The 20,263-nt window shown below is 41.0% G+C and overlaps 1 protein-coding gene across 1 annotated transcript in view; it reads left to right on the forward strand.

Moving 5' to 3' along the window:
• The first annotated feature begins 244 nt into the window (after positions 1-244).
• Positions 245-20,263, forward strand: part of fgf11b (fibroblast growth factor 11b) — a 41,511-nt gene continuing 21,492 nt past the window's right edge. The window contains exons 1-2 of the mRNA XM_082548570.1: positions 245-453; positions 980-1,257. Of these exons, the coding sequence (XP_082404696.1) occupies positions 1,065-1,257 (193 nt within the window). The 5' untranslated portion in view covers positions 245-453; positions 980-1,064. The remainder of the gene's footprint in view (positions 454-979; positions 1,258-20,263) is intronic.

Below are 20,263 nucleotides of genomic sequence, written 5' to 3' on the forward strand. Positions count from 1 at the left end.
AAGCTCATTCTTACACATCACAGCCTCTGCCTCCCCCTCCCCTCCCTCAGTCTCTTTTGCTGTCTCTCGCTCCCCCCCTTCCTTTCTCTCTCTGTCATGAATGTCACCTCTACTGATGGTGGCTGCTGGAATTCACACACACATACTCTCACAACCACTCGCTGACTTTGGATGGGAGGAGGAGGGGGGAGGGGAGGAGGAAAGAGGGGGGTTTTGGTGAGGTCTGTGGGAAAGAGGCATGCCATTGGAGGCAGAAGAGGAGTCTCTGCCTGTCTGTGTCCATGTCTCTGCTCCGTTCCCGGCTTCATTCCGACAAAGACTGTCAGTGTCCCGCCTGCTGTGCTACCTCTGGATTTAAGTCAGCTGGATTACTGCTTGGACTCTCGGCTCATTATTCCACGCTGCCACATTTAAATGGGAGGCAAAGTTGGACCGCCATGGAATGCACGAATGGTGAAAAACAGTTTGGTTTTTCTTGCGCTTTTAAGAGCTTCCTAGCATTCAAAATGAGCCCACTTTTCTTCTTTAAAAGTGTTTTTATACGTAAATTAATTTGAGCTCTTTCTCTTCTGTATCGCCTGTTTAAAGTAGGTTAGTTATTTTGCAATATAACATTTTGTACTTGGCTGCCAGGCCACATTTTGATGTGAAAGATGAGTGGGGAAGCGGGATAGAATCATGTCTCGAGCGTAACCTTTTGGAAAAGTCTGTCTTTTTAAAGCTGGTCTCAAAGTTTTACATTGAAAATGTGACTGTATCACTTTAAAAAAAATTTTTTTCCTGGGATCTGTTACTGTCAGATTTTGATTTTTTTTTTTTTTTTTTTTTTGGTCCATTACATTGGACTGCATGTGAACTTGCATCTTATCCAGTTCATCCCTCTCCAAGGGAACCCTCAAACTAAACTCTTCCCTGTTAACCCACTTAGACTCCCGATCTCCCCTGTGGGGTTTTCTTTATAACATTCGTCCTATTCTAGTGTACTGAGGAAAGCAAAAGCCAAACCAGCAAAGGGGGTACCGGGAAGGAAGTCACCCCCCTCCCAAAGGTGAGAGGGGGGGAAGATGGCAGCTCTCGCCAGCTCTCTCATTAGACAGAAACGGGCGGTCAAGGACGACCAAGCCAACCGACCGGTAGCCAGCAAGCGCAAGCCCTGTCCTAAGAGCAACAAGTCCCTGTGCCAGAAACAGATCCTTGTCCTGATCTCCAAAGTACGGCTATGCGGAGGTCGAAAAGGGCGAAATGACAAAAGACCAGGTGAGTCAACTAATATCATTTCCATCTTGCTTCTCTGTTCACCCATATTTTGGGATATTGTACCAGAGGTGAGAGCTACACCTGTTATCTTAAAACTGGGCTAAAATTACTTTTCACACTTCATGTAAATGGAAAATTTACCTATGCACTAAAATGAGATAAGTCACTTTTATACAAAGTTTTCCAATTCAACGTTCATTCTGAAAGACACTCACAGGGTTTTGTTATTAGTCCTTTTTCACATTGTTTGGTCCTCTTTTATTCCCTGTCCAAACAATGATGATCAACACTTCAACAAGATGCCTTGTAGCTCCGTTCGCACTTGATCATTGACACTTGTCAGTGTAATATTTGAGTTTTACATTAGCAGTTATTCTCAGTGCAGCCGCCTCCTGCATCCTCGCCTCTCCCAATGGTAGCCACAGCTTAAGGAAATTTTGCTGAACAAACATCATTCATAAAGAGGGCACATACCTTCATGGCTGATTGGAGAAGAAACTGTGAATTCAGAGTGAGAAAAGTGATGAAAAGTAAAAATTGATGAGCAGAGCTTAATGCTTGATGTGGACTTTCATTTCATTCGGAATGCCTTTGTTTGCATATGTCTATATTGCGTCAACATGATCCTCATTGCCAAAAGGTTTATTTACTATATTTATCATAGTTCACACTATTTACTACATTTGGTTGTTTTAAGTCTCAGAGCTTCTTAAATTTTGCCGCTGGTATTGTTTGATAATAAGAATTAATTGTGCTGGATCAATACATTTAAGCCCCCATATCATTCAAAAGGAGTAGCTTCCTGCTAGTCACACACACACATTTTAGTGCAAAATCAATGACAAAGTAAGCAGTTTTAATGCATTTGTTTGTTTACTAGTTTAAGAGTTCTTTTTGTCAGTCCTCATTTATTTCTAATGAACAGTGAAGCTCACACCCAACCATTCACACTTGTCATTGTCATATCTGAGTTTCACATTAGCAGTCATTCTCAGCTCAGCCACCTCCTGCATCCTCACCTCTCCCAATGGTCGCCACATCTCTCAAGTCTGCATAATAAAAATAAAACAAGTTTTTAGTCAGACAAAACTCTGACATGAGTTTACATGCACATAACAGAGCTTTTGCATCTCCAGACATAATTATGCAGACCTGCACAAACAATAAATTGTCAAAATAGCTAAAAACCACTGCAATCCCAGTGCAGGCTTAATTCTGTCAGGTTGTCTGATATGCTTGGTCTTTGAAAGCAGAACTTCAGCTCTGAGTCTCTGAACAGAGATTCGTGTGATGTGATGCTAAGATTCCTTTCTTTCTTACCACTTTAAGGATGCAAAACAAAAGCTTTGTAGTATTAGTGCTCATAAGATAGTGCTCATTATATGATGGCTTGCTATTTTTTTAACATTTCGTACAAAGTAAGCGTCTTTGCTTTTGTTTTTTATGTTTACCTTTGTGTGCTTTAATTCAGGAGAAAAATCATGTTTTTTTAATTTCTTTTCAAAGTACTTTTTTCTTCTTTGGTGTGACTGCTGCAATGAATTGATGACTTCGAAATGTTTAGGCTCATTGGTGCACAAATAGCGACAGTAGTATGCTACAGAATATGTTGCTGAACAAACATCATTCTTAAAGAGGAAACATACCTTCACGGCTGATTGGAGAAGAAACCGTGAATTCAGAGTGTTTCCCCCACATGAGAATCAAAAGCGAAGAGCAGTGCTTCATGCTTGACGAGGACTTTCATTTCATTCTGCATCCCTTTGTTCACATATGTCTACATTGCTTCAACGGGATCCTCATTGCCAAAAGATTGCTTTGCTGTATTTATCTTAGTTCACACTATTTACTGCATTTGGTCTGAGCATCTGAGTGTTTTACTCTTGGAGTTTCTTTAATTGTGTTGGTGGTATTGTTTGATGATAAGATTGTACTGGCTTAATACATTTAAGCCCGCATATCATTAAAACGGGAATAACTTCCTGTCAGTCACATCCAATGAACTATTCAGAAACCACGTCTGTTTTGACAAGACATTGCTAAAATTTTCAGATTTAACAGATGTGACATAACAATGAAAAAAATATTGCATCCCTAAATTCCCCTCACTATGCATCTGTTCAGTGTAGCCTAAACGATTCCTGTTTTCTATGAAATGGGTTGTAAATTGTTTACATAATGAGTTGTCTGAGCTGCAGTGGCTTGTGATTTGATGTGGACATGAATGAACCGACTATGACCACATATAGTACAGTTAATCGTGTTTTCAGGGAAAATCACCAGATATCCCATCTGCTGTTTGAGCTTTAAGCTTTGTGTGACATTCAGTGTTGGGGTCGTCATACAAAAATAATGCACATAATTATGAGTTAAAAATGTAAACCTGAGAGTACAGAGCCATATAAATCCCTATGCTAATGAAGGCGCACACATTTTCTTTTAGTGTTGAAGTATAAACACAGAACCAGCAGAAAAGCTGGTGAAAAACAGCCCAAAGAATACTTCTATAGTGACAGGTATGGGTAAAAATGGATGCTACATAGCAACAACGCTTATTACTGCTTTTGTTACCTGTTGACAATCAAGCTAGCTTTGTGTTAGTAGTAATAACAGTTGCTTGAACAGTAGCAATGTTAATACAGTTAGTACTGTAATGAGGTAATATTAAAGATGTAATAGAAAAATGTAATGTGATGGAAAGCGTTACAATCCACCACCACTTTTGGTGGTTTGAGGGTTTTTTGACATAAAAAATTAAAACTCTCAGGAAGTAAAGCAGCTCATCTCCCCAATCAGAAGGTGAGCTGTTCGACCCCCGGCTCCTCTAATCTGCACGTGATTCTTATCCTTGGGCAAGATACTGAACCCTGAGTTCCCCTGATGCATGCATTGTAGTCTGACTGATAAGTTAAAAATAGTACTTAAAATGCATGAACAGGGCTTGTATAGTGTTTTGAGTGCTCAAAATGAGTAGAGAAATCCCATATGAGCGCCATCGTCTGATCTCTGGTCTTTTTGTGCATTTACATTTAAACAATTAAAATGAATAAGAATGACAGGAGTGCTCAGAAATAAGGCCAACATAAAATGGCCACATGGTGGAAGCATCAAGATTTCACAAAGCAAGATTTTTCAAAGATTTGATGAACAGATAAAATGAGAGTAACTCTTAATGGACCAGATGAAAGCACAGTGGAGGGTATTGGTATTGGTTGCTTCCTTTAAGGATGAGCTATTTGGACTGTCTACAATTTGGGACATCAGAGAGTATAGAGCATTTAAAGCAGAGAGAACAATAATGCGGGACAATGCTCCATCATATACATCTAAGTACTCTACTGCCTGATCACCCAGGAAAAGCCTTAAGTACAACCAGTTGTCCACCTTTTTAGGCTGGCCAGCGAGCTCACAGAGCAGAATAAGGACTACAGTTAACAGCCACAATCCGAAAGGTGAAGCCAGACTCCCAGTACGACCGCATGGGGACATTGGAAGGATATGCAATGTAAATATCTTATATAAGTTCTATGGATTTAAAAAAAGGCTTAGAGATTAGAGATTAAACTTCCATTATATAACACAAGTGCATATCTTTTAAAAACATGTACATATAAAAGCCATTTGCACAAGTTAATACTCTGATGCCAAAAAATATAATTATATGTTTTCTGTCTCCACATGTAAATTCTCTTCCTGCAGTGTTTTTGAGCCGCGAATAGTTTCAGTTGTCATTTTAGCATCACACCAGCAGACACAAGCTAAATTTATTACTGCTACTGCCCACCACTTGTAAATGTGGCTGGCACAAATCACAGAAAGGATGATCATCTACCTGATTTTACCGTGTAATCACCTTCCTCTGGGTGTCCTGCATAGTCCCTTACTGTACAGAAAACCCTTTCAAGTGGTTGCCCTGTCAGGGATCTATACTCCTGCCCTTCTTTCAGATCAATTTGGCTCATTAATGTATAGCAATTAATCAATAATCTCCCTCTTGGTTTGTTCAAGGTTGAATCTGACTTGAAAAGTGAAAGGATATCAAACTCCCTGGCCCTGCAGATTAACTTTGGTACCTTTTTTCTAAGTTAAATCAAACAAGCACACGGACAACAGATCTGGAAAAAACAAGCACTAGCAGGTAGGTATAAAATGAGATACAGAAAAAAATTCAGATAAACCATATATCTTGATTTTGGTGGACGAAAAATGTTAGTAGGCTTCAGAGAGGTTTTACCATAAACATATTAATACACATTAAAAATAGTAACACTATTAGCTGAGTCATTAGACACTAATGCATGCAAATATAGTGCAGACCTGGACATCTTGTAGCATTGAAAATGCTGTTTGGCATGGAGGTGCAGTAGTATGTTGTAGGTGTAAGCACTGGAGAAGCCAGTCAACAGTTGGAGCAGAAATGTAGGGCCTGGCTGGCAGGCAGCAGACCGGGTTACAAGGAGAGATCCAGCAGAGGATAGCATTAAGCTGACCCCAAGAGATCGAGGCTGCAAACTCGCTTACTCAACAACACCTGATCAGACAATGCAGTGTTAGGTAGCTTCTCATCAGAACTTTACTGACTGTGACAGGGGTCAGAGAGAGAGACAGAGAGAAAGAGACAGTGAAGCAGGGCAAGTCTGCAGAGGTAAACACAAGCTTAAAGAAAAGAGTAGAAGATATTACTAATGCCACAGAAAATTGTTTTTGGGGGTGGATGGTGATGACGGGGGTGGACTCAGATCCAAAGATCAAAAATGCAGAAGAGTAAGGAGAGATATTGGTGGAGAGATTAAAGGGGAGGCGGGTGGGACAGCAGAGAGCTGTGAATCAGACTGTCATAGCTGCAGCATGTGGAGAAGAAGATGAGATGGGAAACCATGGGGTTGGATATTAAGTGCCACTGCAAAACACTTCTTCAGTTATCCTCTTAATCTGTTTAGAGAGTAGTCAGTCATGGTTCGAAAGTTGAGCATCTTTCCTAAATTGGAATGAAGGTTTGCGGGCATTGTAGTGGGTTAAAGGTGGTTTTCAGTGTGGTATGGGTTAAATGGTTGATCTTAGTGGTAACCACAGCAATTTATTTTATACATTATTTTCTCTCTCATTCACACTATTGGTGTCAGACCATCCGTGAAAGGTGCTCACCTGCCATTGGGAGCAACTTTGACTTTAGCAACATGCCCTGGCTGTCAAACAAACCCTCAACCTGGCAATTAGAGGACAACCTGTTCCACCAGCTGAGCTCCAGCTGCCTGCTGCTGTTGAATAAGAATCCTGTCACTCGGACCAGGGATGGGAAACAAGGACTGATATAACTTGGTCTTATGCCAGACTGGTCAGTACCAAACTTTTAATAAGTGCCAAGACAAATGCTGTTGCTACAGTAATTCATTCTGACATGCAGAAGTTAGAAACTGCCTCCTCATAGTGAAGCTGATGGTTTCAAGTAATCTTGCCCTAGATTAGATTTACTTCCCGTAGGCTCTCTTCCTCTTCTTGTCCTTAGCGGGCGACCAGCGGCGGTGGTCTGCCGCACAACCAGTACGCTGCTGTAGGTGCCGCAGGTTCTCTTGCTTGACCAACAATTATCTTCCACGCTTTTCTAAGGCGATGGTTCTTGCCTGCTCGAGGTCAAGTCGAAGGGCCTTCAAATAATCCTGGATTTGTTTCATCCATGTCTTCTTTGGTGCATTTCGATGCACCCTCCAATCGGTGGGGCGGGTCAAACAGAGTAGGCCATGGGTGTAGCGGCTCGGGTCCATTCGAAAACTGTGGCCAAACCAACGGAGTCGGCGGCGCTGGATTAGGTCGCCGATCGTCAGTTGGCTGCCGCAGCTGGTGAGGATGGTGTCATTCGAATGACTCAGTAAGCTCACTTTACTACATGTGTTGAAATTGCAGGTAAAGACAAATCGAAATGGAATAAAAACAGCAAGCTCAGTAGAAAAAAAACAGCATCTTTATCTGAAGCTGTGCAGCAGGTTTGAGTGCACCTGCTATACCGGCACCATCAGTGCATCCACCTGGCTCCCAGCTCTGATATTGATGGGATTTACTAAAGTTAAAAAAAAGAAGAAGAAAAAATGCAACTGTCCCAACCTCAAGTCACGGAAACGTTAGCAATCGTCATCAAATTAAACCTGTAGTTATTAACTCTGGGCACCGTTTGCACTGGGGCTTTAGCACTTCTTTAAATGTTCCTAATTAGTTTTTGGACAAGCAGCAGCAATAGCTTCATCAGTGGAGAGCAGTCACACACTCAAGTCAAATCCCTTCTTAATTGCTAGTTGAGGGAAAACAAGGAGTGTTGGCAAGTTTATTTCAGATTCAATAGTGTTACCATGTCAGTATTATGCATGTACACAAACTGCAAGATTTTTAAAAAACACTCAGTGGAAGTTTAAACTAGAATTTACTGTCCTGACATTACGAGGTAACAAATGCCTTACTTTCTTTAGTTATTAAAACCTTTACCTGCAAGAAGATTGCTGTACATCCAACCCAGAGGCATAGTACCAAAAACTATTTCCTCCTCATTACGAATTTGAGGTGAAAATATCATTGGTGAGTGTCACAATGTACCTAGGTTATAGCTTATTTTGTGCAAAACTTGTAGAATAACATTAATAGGTTTCATTAGCTTAATGAGTTTCAACAAGACTGGCTACTGACAAGCAGGATCAATAATAGCACTCATTTCTAACTGCCCAGCTGTTACCAGATACATTATAAGTGTCCTGTTGCCCATTAAGTCTGGGCAAGAACAGAAAACTCAAGACTTACTTAAGACTTCTAACCCTATCTATGTTATTAGACAGCTATTGATTTAAATTTTAAAGACGAAATTAAAATTTTGCAGTAGAAGATTGTTTGTTTCGCATCATTGCAGGAAAGTTGTAATAAGATTAGTATTCATCACAATTTGACATATTTAGATGAGACAAACAGAAGATTAGTCGTTGGTTGCTGATGAGGTCATCCCACCAACGTCAGGAGATTTCCAGCACGAAAGAGCCCGCGGTATTCCACAGCCATCTAAACTATCTGGCACCAAATGGTGTGTCTTGAAAGAAAAAGTTTTAAGCTTTAATCTTTTGCAGTTTCTTGTGTAAAGTAAAAAACACCAGAGATTAAGAGATTTAGTTATTTTAATTTTGATGGTTTACCTAACTTTATATCTTTAAGTTACCTATGTCTAACAAATAAAGTGAGTGGACATGACAGACTGATCTTTTACTTTAAAGTATTATTACAGCTAGAGTTTAGGAGTTGGCTTGTGGAAAAAGATCCTGCCTTAGAGAGCTTGTTGACAATGGCTTTAAATCTTATTCAAAGTGAGGCAGGAGGAAGGATGTGTGTACAAAAAATGCCTCTTTTTCTTCCTGTCCTACTGAAGATGCCACCTTAACCTCCCACACATGCCTGCTAAATTGAATCTGTGGGTGCTTTGATTAAAGCTGACAAGGGGAGATTGAATTTACCTCTAACAAGAGAAAAACTGAGAATAGAGGACACCTACTGTAAAGAGGTAATGATGAGAAGACAAGTGGAGGGAAATTTGGAGAGTGTAAGAGGAAGGCGATCATAAATGGAAGACAACCATGGGATACTGCGATGGGAAACCAAAAAATATATATTTTAGGGACATAAAAAGAGACCTATTCCGCAATTACATACTTTGCCTCATATATATTGTTAAACTAGTATATTCCAGTCGCTTCGGACTGCTCTTTTTTTTTCTATTATTGGCTCTACAATGTCACGGAGAGCAGATATCCCTGGTCATCTCAGGCACACGGCATGAGCTGTGAGTGAAGAAGCTCTCCGTCCCATGGTGTCAAACCCTTGAGTTTATAAGAGACAGCAAATGAGAAGAAAGTTGACTTATGGCTCAGTGACTGATTGCTAGTAGTTATAGTGACCAAATGGTTGCCCAGTGGTTGAGCTTGCAACACCATCAGAATCTGGACAGCAACTTTCGATCACAAGGCAATTGTTATGGTCACCTGGTGGGAGGTAACCTGTCTCCAAATAATGGCGGCCCATCTTAGGCTGACGACCATCACTATCACACAGGTTGGTGAAAGTCTGCAAAGAGCTGCAGTCTAATTTATAAGCACAGACAGATTACCAACACGTTGCAATCAATCTGAGTCAGTCTGTGGCGATATGCGCAACTCGTCTTGGCACTTCTCTTTACAATAGGAGACTGGACTCAGCTGGTTGCCAGTTTTCTGGATATGTTCCCATATAAAACCAAGGTTGTCCAGCACCTATATAATTTTGCAGTTAAATTGCCATCTTTTTTCTTTTCTCCAACAATTGTTTTACCTATTGTGATTAAAGAGAGAGGGAAGTAGCTAAAAGGACTTGTTTCAGACGATGAACTAAGGGACTGCACCAAGGCCCAATGTAAGATATCCATCTATCCATTTACAATCACTTATCTGGGTTCGGGTCATGAGGGCACCAGTCCAAGCAGAAAAGCTAAGAGATAGGACCAATGAAATGATAATGAGGTCTTTAACCTAAAATAGCTATTATTTCAATTACATAACAGAATTACTCGCAATGGAATATATACAATATGCTCTCCTAGTATTTTGTCTATGATAATGTGCAATATAAATATGGTACTGAAATGTCACGAGTCTGCCATTTCTGATACCTTACATGTTGATTAAGCATCAATACTTAAAAATGTGAATAGAGACTGAGGAGAAGCTTCTTCCCGCAGGCGATACGGTTTCTCAATCACACCACCACATAGTACTGACCCACACATATGGTTCTTAAACACACACTGGACATTCTGGACTTTGTTTATACTAATTCAATTAGATGCGTGGTCATCTAATCGAATCACTTCATCACTAAATCACTTTAAGCATATTTGCACTGCGCAAGACACTTACAAATGTGGATTGCACAACACTGGACATTATATTTCTTCATTTCCATTTAATACTTGTACAGCTGCTGTTATTGTATATATATATATTTATATTTCTTCATACATTCTTATATATTTCTAGACTGTGTATTTGTGTATTGTGTATTTTGTTGTACAGTTATTTTATTTTCAACTTTAATTTATATATTTTTATCTTATTCTTCCCAGTTAAATTTACCCTTTTTAATTTTCATATTTATTTCCTATCTTATTCATACCCTTATTTATTTATTTTTTCTTTAAGTCACGAGCACTTGTGTAAGCATTTCACTGCATATCGTACTGTGTATGACTGCGTATGTGACAAATAAAATTTGAATTTGAATTTATTTGAATACATGCAAATTATTCCACTGGACATGTTTGTGGCTGTTTCCTTGTTTGTATATTCTGTCAGGGTCTTTTCTATTTCCTATTTAAATGCTATATGTGTGGCAGCGTCTGCTAAAGTTAATCTCAGTCAAAGCTTGGCAGAAAATCTACAATGGGTGAGAAGCTGCCTTTAAGCATCTCTATGCATGACTTTCCTCTGCTGTGCGGGGACCTCATCATATAAGTGGTTCAGTAAAGAAAAACACTGCAAACCACACCTTTAATGTGTAAATCCTTTCCTGGCCCCAATCACACTGTTTAGCGCAGTCGCATGTTCGCTGGCATGATCATCACACATTCTGACAGAGGTCTGGACCCCTGTGGGAGTTCAGAGGATGTTTGTCTTTGTTTGTTCTGCATATATCAAGTGCCTATTTGTGTCCTTGCTGGCGGGTCAATTGGAGAAAAAAGGATAGGTGAGGCGTGAGCTTGAGCACTTCTCCACTTATGTCTGTGTGTGTTTTACGTTTCAACCTGAAGAAACTTGCAGCATGGGGTCTGCCCCACATTACTCTGAATCCCCTGAGCTGAGCATGTTGTTAACTGTCACTGATACGTTTCTGTCATAATGCTAATGAAGCACATATGTGAATATTGAATGTGTGTCAGGGAAGCGTTGTGAGTCCTATTTGCTCGTGCTCGTGTGTGACATGCTCTTGTCAGTGCCATTAATAACAAGCAATAACTGTGCCTCACTTATGTGAATCGCTGCCATTGTCACAGGAAATGATTTATGAAGCCTTGAATTCAAATTAAGAGGCCACTCTTGAACTCACTGCTGATGAGATACACCTCATTCGTTCCTATTCTTTCTTTAACCTCGCCCCGTCCTCCTATCCCTCTTCTACAACATCCCTTCCGGTGCGTCTTCCCATCTCTCCTCTCCCTCCCCGTTATTCTTGTCGCATCTTTTTGCAGCTCCATCACTCCATCATTGCCCTTTTTTGTGTCGCACTTGCTGTCCTTATCTCTTTTATTTCTGGACATACACAGAGCATTCCTCACTCTTGTTAAAGTTGTTAGCTGGGTACCATGACTTCAGGCTTCCAATTCTCCTTTCCTTCCCTTCCCTCTCCCTCCTCTCTTTCCACAAGGTTGATAATTACTAGCAGCACTGTACTGTAGACCTGGCCCAGTTTAGAAAACGAGAAACTGTATTCTCCTTTTATTACATGCAGAATCAAACACACATGCGGGAGGCTGACTCGTTCTTTTATGTGTAAAATACAGTAGAGTACATGCATGCAAAAACACAGAGTGGAGTATTTTCACGCAAAAGGTAAGAGCGAATCGGGAACTCCTGCAAATATAAGCCAAGGAAAACCCCCGTTGTTCGATTGGGTCAAAGCAGAGGAAAATGCCCTTGGCTGCTCAGTCATGCAGGCCCCCAGTAATTACCTCCAACCTTATCGAGAGGAGCTCGCCTTTGGGGAGATCAGCCAGCAACATACTGAGCTCAAATCAAGCCAGATAAATACATTAGTGTAATGATAACCAACACTGAGACATACACTACGCTGATTAGAGATAAATCTCAACCGCTGCTTATTTTTCAGAGCAATTACACAGCAGCGAAGGGTTTAAGTGTCCTTGATGGCAGCCGGGATGTATGAAGTGATTACCTTGGGTTCTTATGTGCATTGACCTCATTTATACAGAGACCCACATAATTGCTGTGTGTATGGTTGAACTGGAGGGCTAGGCTCCATTCTCCCCCGTGCGATTCTCAAAATGATTATCGATGTGGAATGCAAATTGATGAGGGGCGTCCCGGTGTAAACCTAGCAGCGGCTTCTGCTGGGATTAGAGGAAAAGTCAATTTAATAAACAAACTGCTCTCGACAACTTACCTAACTTAATAATGTCTCCGTCTCGCCGTTTGAAAACTGCGTTATACTTTGTGCAGCAAACGTGGGACTTGTGTTGTGTCACATTTATGCGGCGTCTTTTAAATCCACATCTCTTAAGGGGAGACTCGCTACACACTTTCTTTTCTGCTTGTCATATTTCCTCTCATGTGTGGAGAGGTCACTTGAAAATGGGCCGGCTGATGAGTCAACATGTTGTCGGGTGAGCTGACAACACCTGTGTTGATGTACATAAACAGACAAGGAGCTCTCTTTGACCCACACTCCACTGACCTGGATCAGCGAATGTTTCCTGTCACTCAAGCCCACACATGTCCCAGGAGTGATGAATGTAGTCTTACACACACACACACACACACGCACACACACACACACACACACACACACACACACACACACACACTTCCTCTCCATGGGAAATACCCTGGACGGTGGAAGCTGCACGTTGTGCTGCTGGCATATTTAGAGAAAATTCTGCAAGGCAGATGTAGGTGTGTTCACCCTGAAAGAATGTGTGCACTGCCCGCTGCTCGTGTAACTACAGAACAGGGTTGCAACTGACTCTGGATGAATCACAGCAGATAAACATGGTAGGATTAATGATGATCATGAGCTTTTTTTTCTTTTTTCTTTTTTTAAATATATGGTCACGTTTGAGTGCAGAAACACTGATTACCAAAAGCTTGTGTTCCATTTTTCCAGCACACTTTCAATGTCATGCGTCTGGTCATGACCCAATGAAAAATACATTGTTCTTCTTTTCTACAAAAACAAGGCTGGTTTGATTAATGGCCTCAGTTTCAACCCCCCCCCCCCAAAGGATTAACCGTCTCACGTTACTGTGTTAGATGATGTGTGCATAAATATATAAAGTTGAAACAATTGGCCAACTAGTGAATTTATAGAATTGCAGAGAGCCTGCAACCACTTTGATAAAAAGTTCCGTTTCTGAATCCAATTAAAGTAAGCAAACTGGATTTGCAAATATGTTTCAATAATTTCTCACAGTGTATATCACAGGCTGCAGCCCTTCATTACAGTTAATGGGACTGTAACTGCCCCCAAAACAGTAAACTGATCTTAAAGCACTCTTAGTAAAAGTCCTGCTTACTTAAGTAAAATTCCAAAAAGCTGACAGATAAAAGTAATTTTAAATATTAAAAAGGCATCTACAGAAAGTCCCCTGTCACTTTATAATACTGAGTAAGGCGTTATATCATTGGTAATGCTTACGCAACAATGTGTAAATGCCCTCTTACAGAAGCATCTGGCTGAAGCGGAGCTAGTTTTAACTACTTTAGACACAGTTTGGAAATTTACTCTGCTGAAACAAGAGAAGGCCCTAACTAAAAAAGCTGCACAAGCTAAAACCACACTGAATCTTTAACAGGACATAAAAGTAACAATTAACGAGCAACTAAAGCTGGGACTATAGCTGTGCACGGTGGGCCACATTCAGACCCCTTAAGAGGGCAGAAACCAGTGAAACTCCTCTTTATGTCAGTGTAAAGAACTTTAACTAAACATTTAATGCCTGATATGTTTTTAAAAAAATTACTTCGCTAACACACCTCAGTTTTTCAACATGATAACGAAAACTCTGTCAGCACGACTCTTTAGGCTTAATTAAGAAATAAAGGTGGAAAATTACATAAAAGATTCAATTGAATGTTATTATTTTTGTTTTTTTCTTACTGTAAATCCATTTGTAGAAAGCATACATTTCCATAATAGACAGAGAAAATAGAAACTTTGTGTTTATCTATTACGTATTTACTTTGTTGTTGTATGAATGGGCATGGTGGAGCTCTTTATCAGCAGGAAAAGCTGCAAAACTTATGAAAATACAATTAAAATCCATATTGGGCCAAATTGCAGTCTTTGGTCTGTCTGTGATCCCCTGGGCCTCATTTTTTTTACACTCTGAGCTAGAATATTTGTTTTGAATACAGCTAAACAGAACTGAGAAACAGCGGAAATGGCAACCCCAAGTTTTACTTTTGCACCTGTGTGCTTTCTATCACTCCATTATGCAGTACTTTGACTTAGAGGACCATAAAATGGTCACTGTTTTGTCCCCTGCAATAAACCTTTGATCCAGTAGCTCTCCAAGTTATCATCTTCTCTGTTTACCCCTGTGAAGCAGAAGTAGATACTCAGTGTGCACACTAAGCATGCTCATGATACAAACACTGGCTTTTTGCTCATGTAAACAACTCTGTGTGCTTTGCTAATCCAGAGGTAGACTGCTGTCAGACTGTGTCACTATCTATCAGAATGCTCCTCCAGGGCTTATAAAAGCAGGAGAAGTTGGCTTGCCTAATAATGTGCGCTTGCTATACTGTGGCATGTACACAAACTAGTTTAGGGGGTAAAGCACCATTTGTAACTTTAAAAAAATGAAGTCAGTTTAGTTAAGTCACTCAGTTTTCTGCAGATACAGATTCTGCTCATTTATTCATGTTATTGTTCTTCATTATATCGCAATATAGAATAGAATAGAATAGAATAGAATAGAATAGCCTTTATTGTCATTGTACAGAGTACAACGAAATTGGAGTGCCACTCCCTTGGTGCAAGTTTCAATAATAAATATAAATGTAAAATATAAAAGGTACAAAAAAAACAATCGTAAGTACTCAAACAATAGTATGTACAATATATACAGGATAGCAGCATTAATATAATGACAGTATGAATAGCAGCATAATATAATGACAGTGACGGTATGGAATAGGTTCAATTGTTTTTGTGCTTATTTACTACGGTGATAGCTCTGGGAAAGAAGCTATCCCTGAATCTGTTTGTCCTGGTTTTATGTGACCTGTACCGTCGGCCTGACGGTAATAGTTCAAACAGTTGGTTGCTGGGGTGAGAGTGGTCCTTGATGATATTGCCAGCTCTGCTCAGGTACCGAGAGTTTGCAGTGACCTCCAGTCTGGGCAGAGAGCAGCCAGTGATCTTCTGGGCTGTGTTGATGACCCTCTGCAGTACTTTCCTGTCTGCAGCTGAGCACCCTGCATACCATGTTGTTATGCCGTACGTTAGGATGCTCTCTATGGTGGCTCTGTAAAATGTCACCAGCAGCCTCTCCTCTAGGTTGTTCCTCCTGAGCTCTCTCAGAAAGTGGAGACGCTGCTGGGCCTTTTTAACCACCGCTGTAGTATTTGCAGTCCAGGAGAGGTCATCAGAGATCTGCACGCCCAGAAACCTCATGGAGTGTACCCTCTCCACACAGCTCCCGTGAATGTAAAGTGGGGCCGGGTCTGCTCTGCCCTTCCTGAAGTCCAAGATAAGTTCTTTAGTTTTCGTGGTGTTCAGTTGGAGGTTGTTAACTGAACACCACTCAGTCAGTCTGTTGACCTCATCTCTGTAGTCCGACTCATCCCCCCTTGAGATGAGTCCAACCACTGTGGTGTCATCCGCGAACTTTATGATGGTGTTTGAGAGATGGGTAGGGGAGCAGTCGGATGTGTAGAGCGTAAACAGGAGGGGACTCAAAACACATCCTTGTGGAGACCCGGTGCTGAGTGTGATGGTGCTGGACCGGTGGGGGCCGAGTCTGACAGACTGTGGTCTATTTGTCAGGAAGTCCTTGATCCAGAGGCAGATGGGGGTGGAGAGTCCCAGGTGAGACAGTTTCTGGACCAGGATCTCCGGGATGATATGATTGAATGCTGAGCTGAAGTCCAGAAAGAGCATTCTCACATAGCTTCCTCGGTGCTCCAGGTGACTCAGCGCAGTGTGGAGCGCTATGGTGATAGCGTCCTCGGTGGAATGATTTGTCCTGTAGGCAAATTGGTGGGGGTCCAGAGTGGGAGGCAGACCGGCCCTGATGTGCTGACAGACCAGTCTCTCAAAGCACTTCATCACTACAGGCGTAAGTGCAACAGGCCTGTAGTCATTTGGGCTGGCCACAGCTGTCTTCTTGGCGATGGGGATGATGGTGGAGGTTTTGAGGCAGGGCGGGACGGTGTTTGATGACAAGGAAAGGTTGAAGATTTTAGTGAAGACTCCGGTCAGTTCGTCAGCACATGCTCTAAGAACCTTTCCATGTATTCCATCAGGACCTGCCGCCTTCCTGGGATTCACTGACCTTAGAACACACCTCACTTGGTGCTCCCTAAGTGTTAGTGTGCCAGTGCTGGGGGCGGGTGGAAGTGGTGTGGCAGCTGAGGGCTTGGTCGTCTCAAAGCGGGCGAAGAAACGGTTTAGATCCTCAGCCAGTGAGGCATCAGTCCTAGATGTTGCCTGGTTATTGCTTCTGTAGTTGGTAATGTGATTGATCCCCTGCCACATTTTTCTGGGGTCGTTGTCAGCAAAGTGATCTTCAATCCTCCTCCTATAGGCAGCCTTAGCTTTCCTGATGCCTCTACTCAGGTCTGCCCTGGCCGCCCTATACGCAGCCCTGTCCCCTGACTTGAAGGCAGTGTTGCGGCTTTTTAGGAGGGATTGCACTTCGCTATTCATCCAGGGTTTTTGATTTGGAAATACCCTGACCCTTTTGTTGACGGTGACATTGTCAACACAGTTCCTGATGTACGAGAGTACAGTGTCCGTGTACTCCTGGAGGTTGTGGCTGGAGAATAAATCCCATACAGTTGTTGAGAAGCAGTCCTGCAGTTGAGAAAGGGCTCCTTCAGGCCAGGTTTTTATTGTCTTTGTCTGGGGCTTTGTTTTTCTCAGCAGGGGGGTGTAGGTGGGGGTGAGGGACATGCAGAGGTGGTCAGATCCAGCCAGGTGGGGGAGGGGTGTCGCTCTGAAAGCATGCCTGATGTTTGAATAGACATGGTCCAAAGTGTGTTCTCCTCTCGTAGCAAAGTCCACAAACTGGACAAATTTAGGAAGCACAGTCTTTAGGCACGCTTTGTTAAAGTCGCCGGCGACAATAAAAACCCCATCGGGGTGGGCAAGCTGTTGTTTGTTTATGGTGTTGAGCCAGAGGCTGAGAACCGTGCTAACGTTAGCATCCGGCGGTATATAAACAGCTATCACAATAACTACTGTAAACTCCCTCGGGATGTAAAAAGGTCTGCACGAGACTGCCAGAACCTCCAAATCAGGAGAACACCACTCGTTATGCACGTAAACACATAGCCCCCCTCCTCTGCTTTTACCTGAGTTGCTGTTTCTGTCATGCCGGTGTAGCGTGCGGCCTGCTAACTCGACTGCAGCGTCGGGAATCAGCGGGTGAAGCCACGTCTCCGTAATAAGAATAATGCTGCAGTTACGTGCAAAGCTTGTGTTGGCTATCTGTAGCTCCAATTCGTCAAGTTTGTGGGTGATGGATCTGGCGTTCGATAGGAAAAGGCTTGGAAGTGCTGGCCGGTGTGGATGTTTGCGTAGCCTAGCGTCTGAGCCCGACCGGCATCCCCTCTTCTGCTTTCTTTCCCTCCGTCGCCTTCTACGCTTGCTGGGCGGGCAGACCATCCACGGTGACCCTGGCGGTCTCGCTATCTCCACCAGGATGTTGTGTGTTCGCTGATAGTCGCCAGAAACAGACAAACTATATTTAAAACCTAGGTCAATTAGGTTCTGGCGACTGTAAGAGATGGCGGCGTTGCAAACATTCAAAAATATCCACATTAAAAGTAAAAACGAGCACCAAACTGGAGAGCTAAGAGCCGCTGCACCCGTGCGCGCCGCCATCTTGTTGTGATAGTGAGATAAAGTCAGATAAAGTCAGATGGCAAAAATGGCTGTTTATACACACCAGATAAATTAATAATAAATACATATATTTTTAATTTTTCTTCATTCCCATTGATTAACAAGTCTAGGAGGAGTTAGGGAACAGACACGTGTGCATTTGATACAATCATTATAGTAAGATATTTATTTAGTTTAAGCCTTTAATCTAAATTGTTCTATTTAAATGAAACAAAAATCTCTCAGTAGTGATGCTGGACAATGGGCAGAAAATAAGATTTTCAGGTGTTTCTAGTTGACTCTTTAACAAAGTGTTAAATGTTCTTTACATTTACAAGACAGCTAGCTTATTTAAACAGGTCAACATCAGCATATCAGAGTTGTATAATAACGTAAACATAAACAGAGATAATAATGTAATAATGTTCCAGGAGATATTTTACTATGTTTTCTAACCAAAGATGTAAATGCTGCATGTGCATATTTGACACAATCCATATATATATAAGTCTATAATCCGCATGGAGTAATATGAAGAATTTGTCTAACATGTTACTGTTGTCCTCTTTACATGATTTAGAAAGATATATTTATAAAATGAAAAAAAAAACATTAATAAAAATACATTTAAATGAATCTTCAATATCAAAGCCTATCCAAATCAGGAATGTGGACTTAAATAAATAAAATATAAATAATTTCAAAATAAAATGAAGGGAATTTTCCTGTATCTTCCACGTTTAATATGTAATGATAATATTCCCCATCTTTAATGAGCAAAATAAGAAAAATTATATTTAAAACATTTGTGACATCTGTAATCTTTCTTGAATAAACAATAAGTTCTTACTTTTACCGTTTGCTCAGATTTCTTCTCCTCATGATTTTGTGAATTTCATTCAGTTTGCTGTTTAAAAAGACTTCAGATTCCAATTTGCTTTAAATCCCAGTGATATATTACACTATCCCCTCTTTTTGGACGGTAAACACAACAACCTATTTGCCATTCTCACCATGTTGGTCTGAAAATCTAAATGTTTGGCCAAACTCCTCGTCTTCATTGTCCTTATGAAGTCTGCTTTTTTTTTTGTTTTTTAATCCCTGGCACAACCATCCTCTTTTTTTCCAGCTTATTTATTTGTCTCTCCAATCCATTAATACAACAAGCAACTACAATATGGCAATAGAAAACATATTTATTCCTTTTTACATAAGCCATTGGTGCCCTATAAAGAATTAGCTACCCAGTGAAATTCTTCATAAAGCTCTATTTCACCAATCTTAATATTGCGAGCCCACATAATCAGAGACCTCTTATTACCGGGAGGAATTCAGACACGAAAGACAGGACTATATCTCATCACTGTCGACATTTGTTGTGCGGATTTGGCCTCAGTTGCTCCACTAATCTTCATTTGGTAAAAAAGAATTGAAAAGAAGAAACTGCACTACCTCAGCTTGAAAATAGCCAACCAAAAAACAACTAATCAGTTCAAGGCTGCAGCTAATTTGACTAATTAATTATTAATCAATGGATTACTTCCTTTATTAATTCATTCTTTTAAAAATATGACAAGAAAAAATATTCTGGGCCAAAGTCAGAGAGTGAGTGTCTATCTGCCTGAGTTTTAGACATACACTGTACATAAAGGATGCAAGAAGCAGTATTATTATGCACTATTGTATTCAATAAGATTTAAATGTGAGTGCAAATATTTGTCACCTGTCACCCTATGCTAGTTGGGATAAGCTCCAGCCCTCTTGTGACCCTGAATTGAATTTTTGCAACTGCTAAAATACTTGCCATTGGAAAGAACTGGAAGTTATAAGCTAACATGCTACTATAGAAGTTTAAGTCACTTCCATATTAGCTTCACTCTTTTTTTACAGAGTCTTTTATTCTAGAGCAGAAATATCTTTGAAGATCAAACAAATTTTTACCTAAAGATCCTTACATTTCTGCAGGGCACATTATGTCAGCGTCTCACATCCTCACAAATGGTGACGTGTGCCAGAAATGGTGGGACATTTGGTTTAAACTGCGCTTTGAAGATACAAGAGTACGATTGAGCTGGTTTCTGCCAACATTTCAGTGACACACCATTTCAAAAGCTCTGAGATTCCCATATTACAAGAGGAAGATGTTGCAACAGCTGGAAAATAG

This window comes from Aulonocara stuartgranti, assembly GCF_965226115.1.
Source record: "Aulonocara stuartgranti genome assembly, chromosome: 10".
Lineage (NCBI taxonomy): Eukaryota > Metazoa > Chordata > Actinopteri > Cichliformes > Cichlidae > Aulonocara > Aulonocara stuartgranti.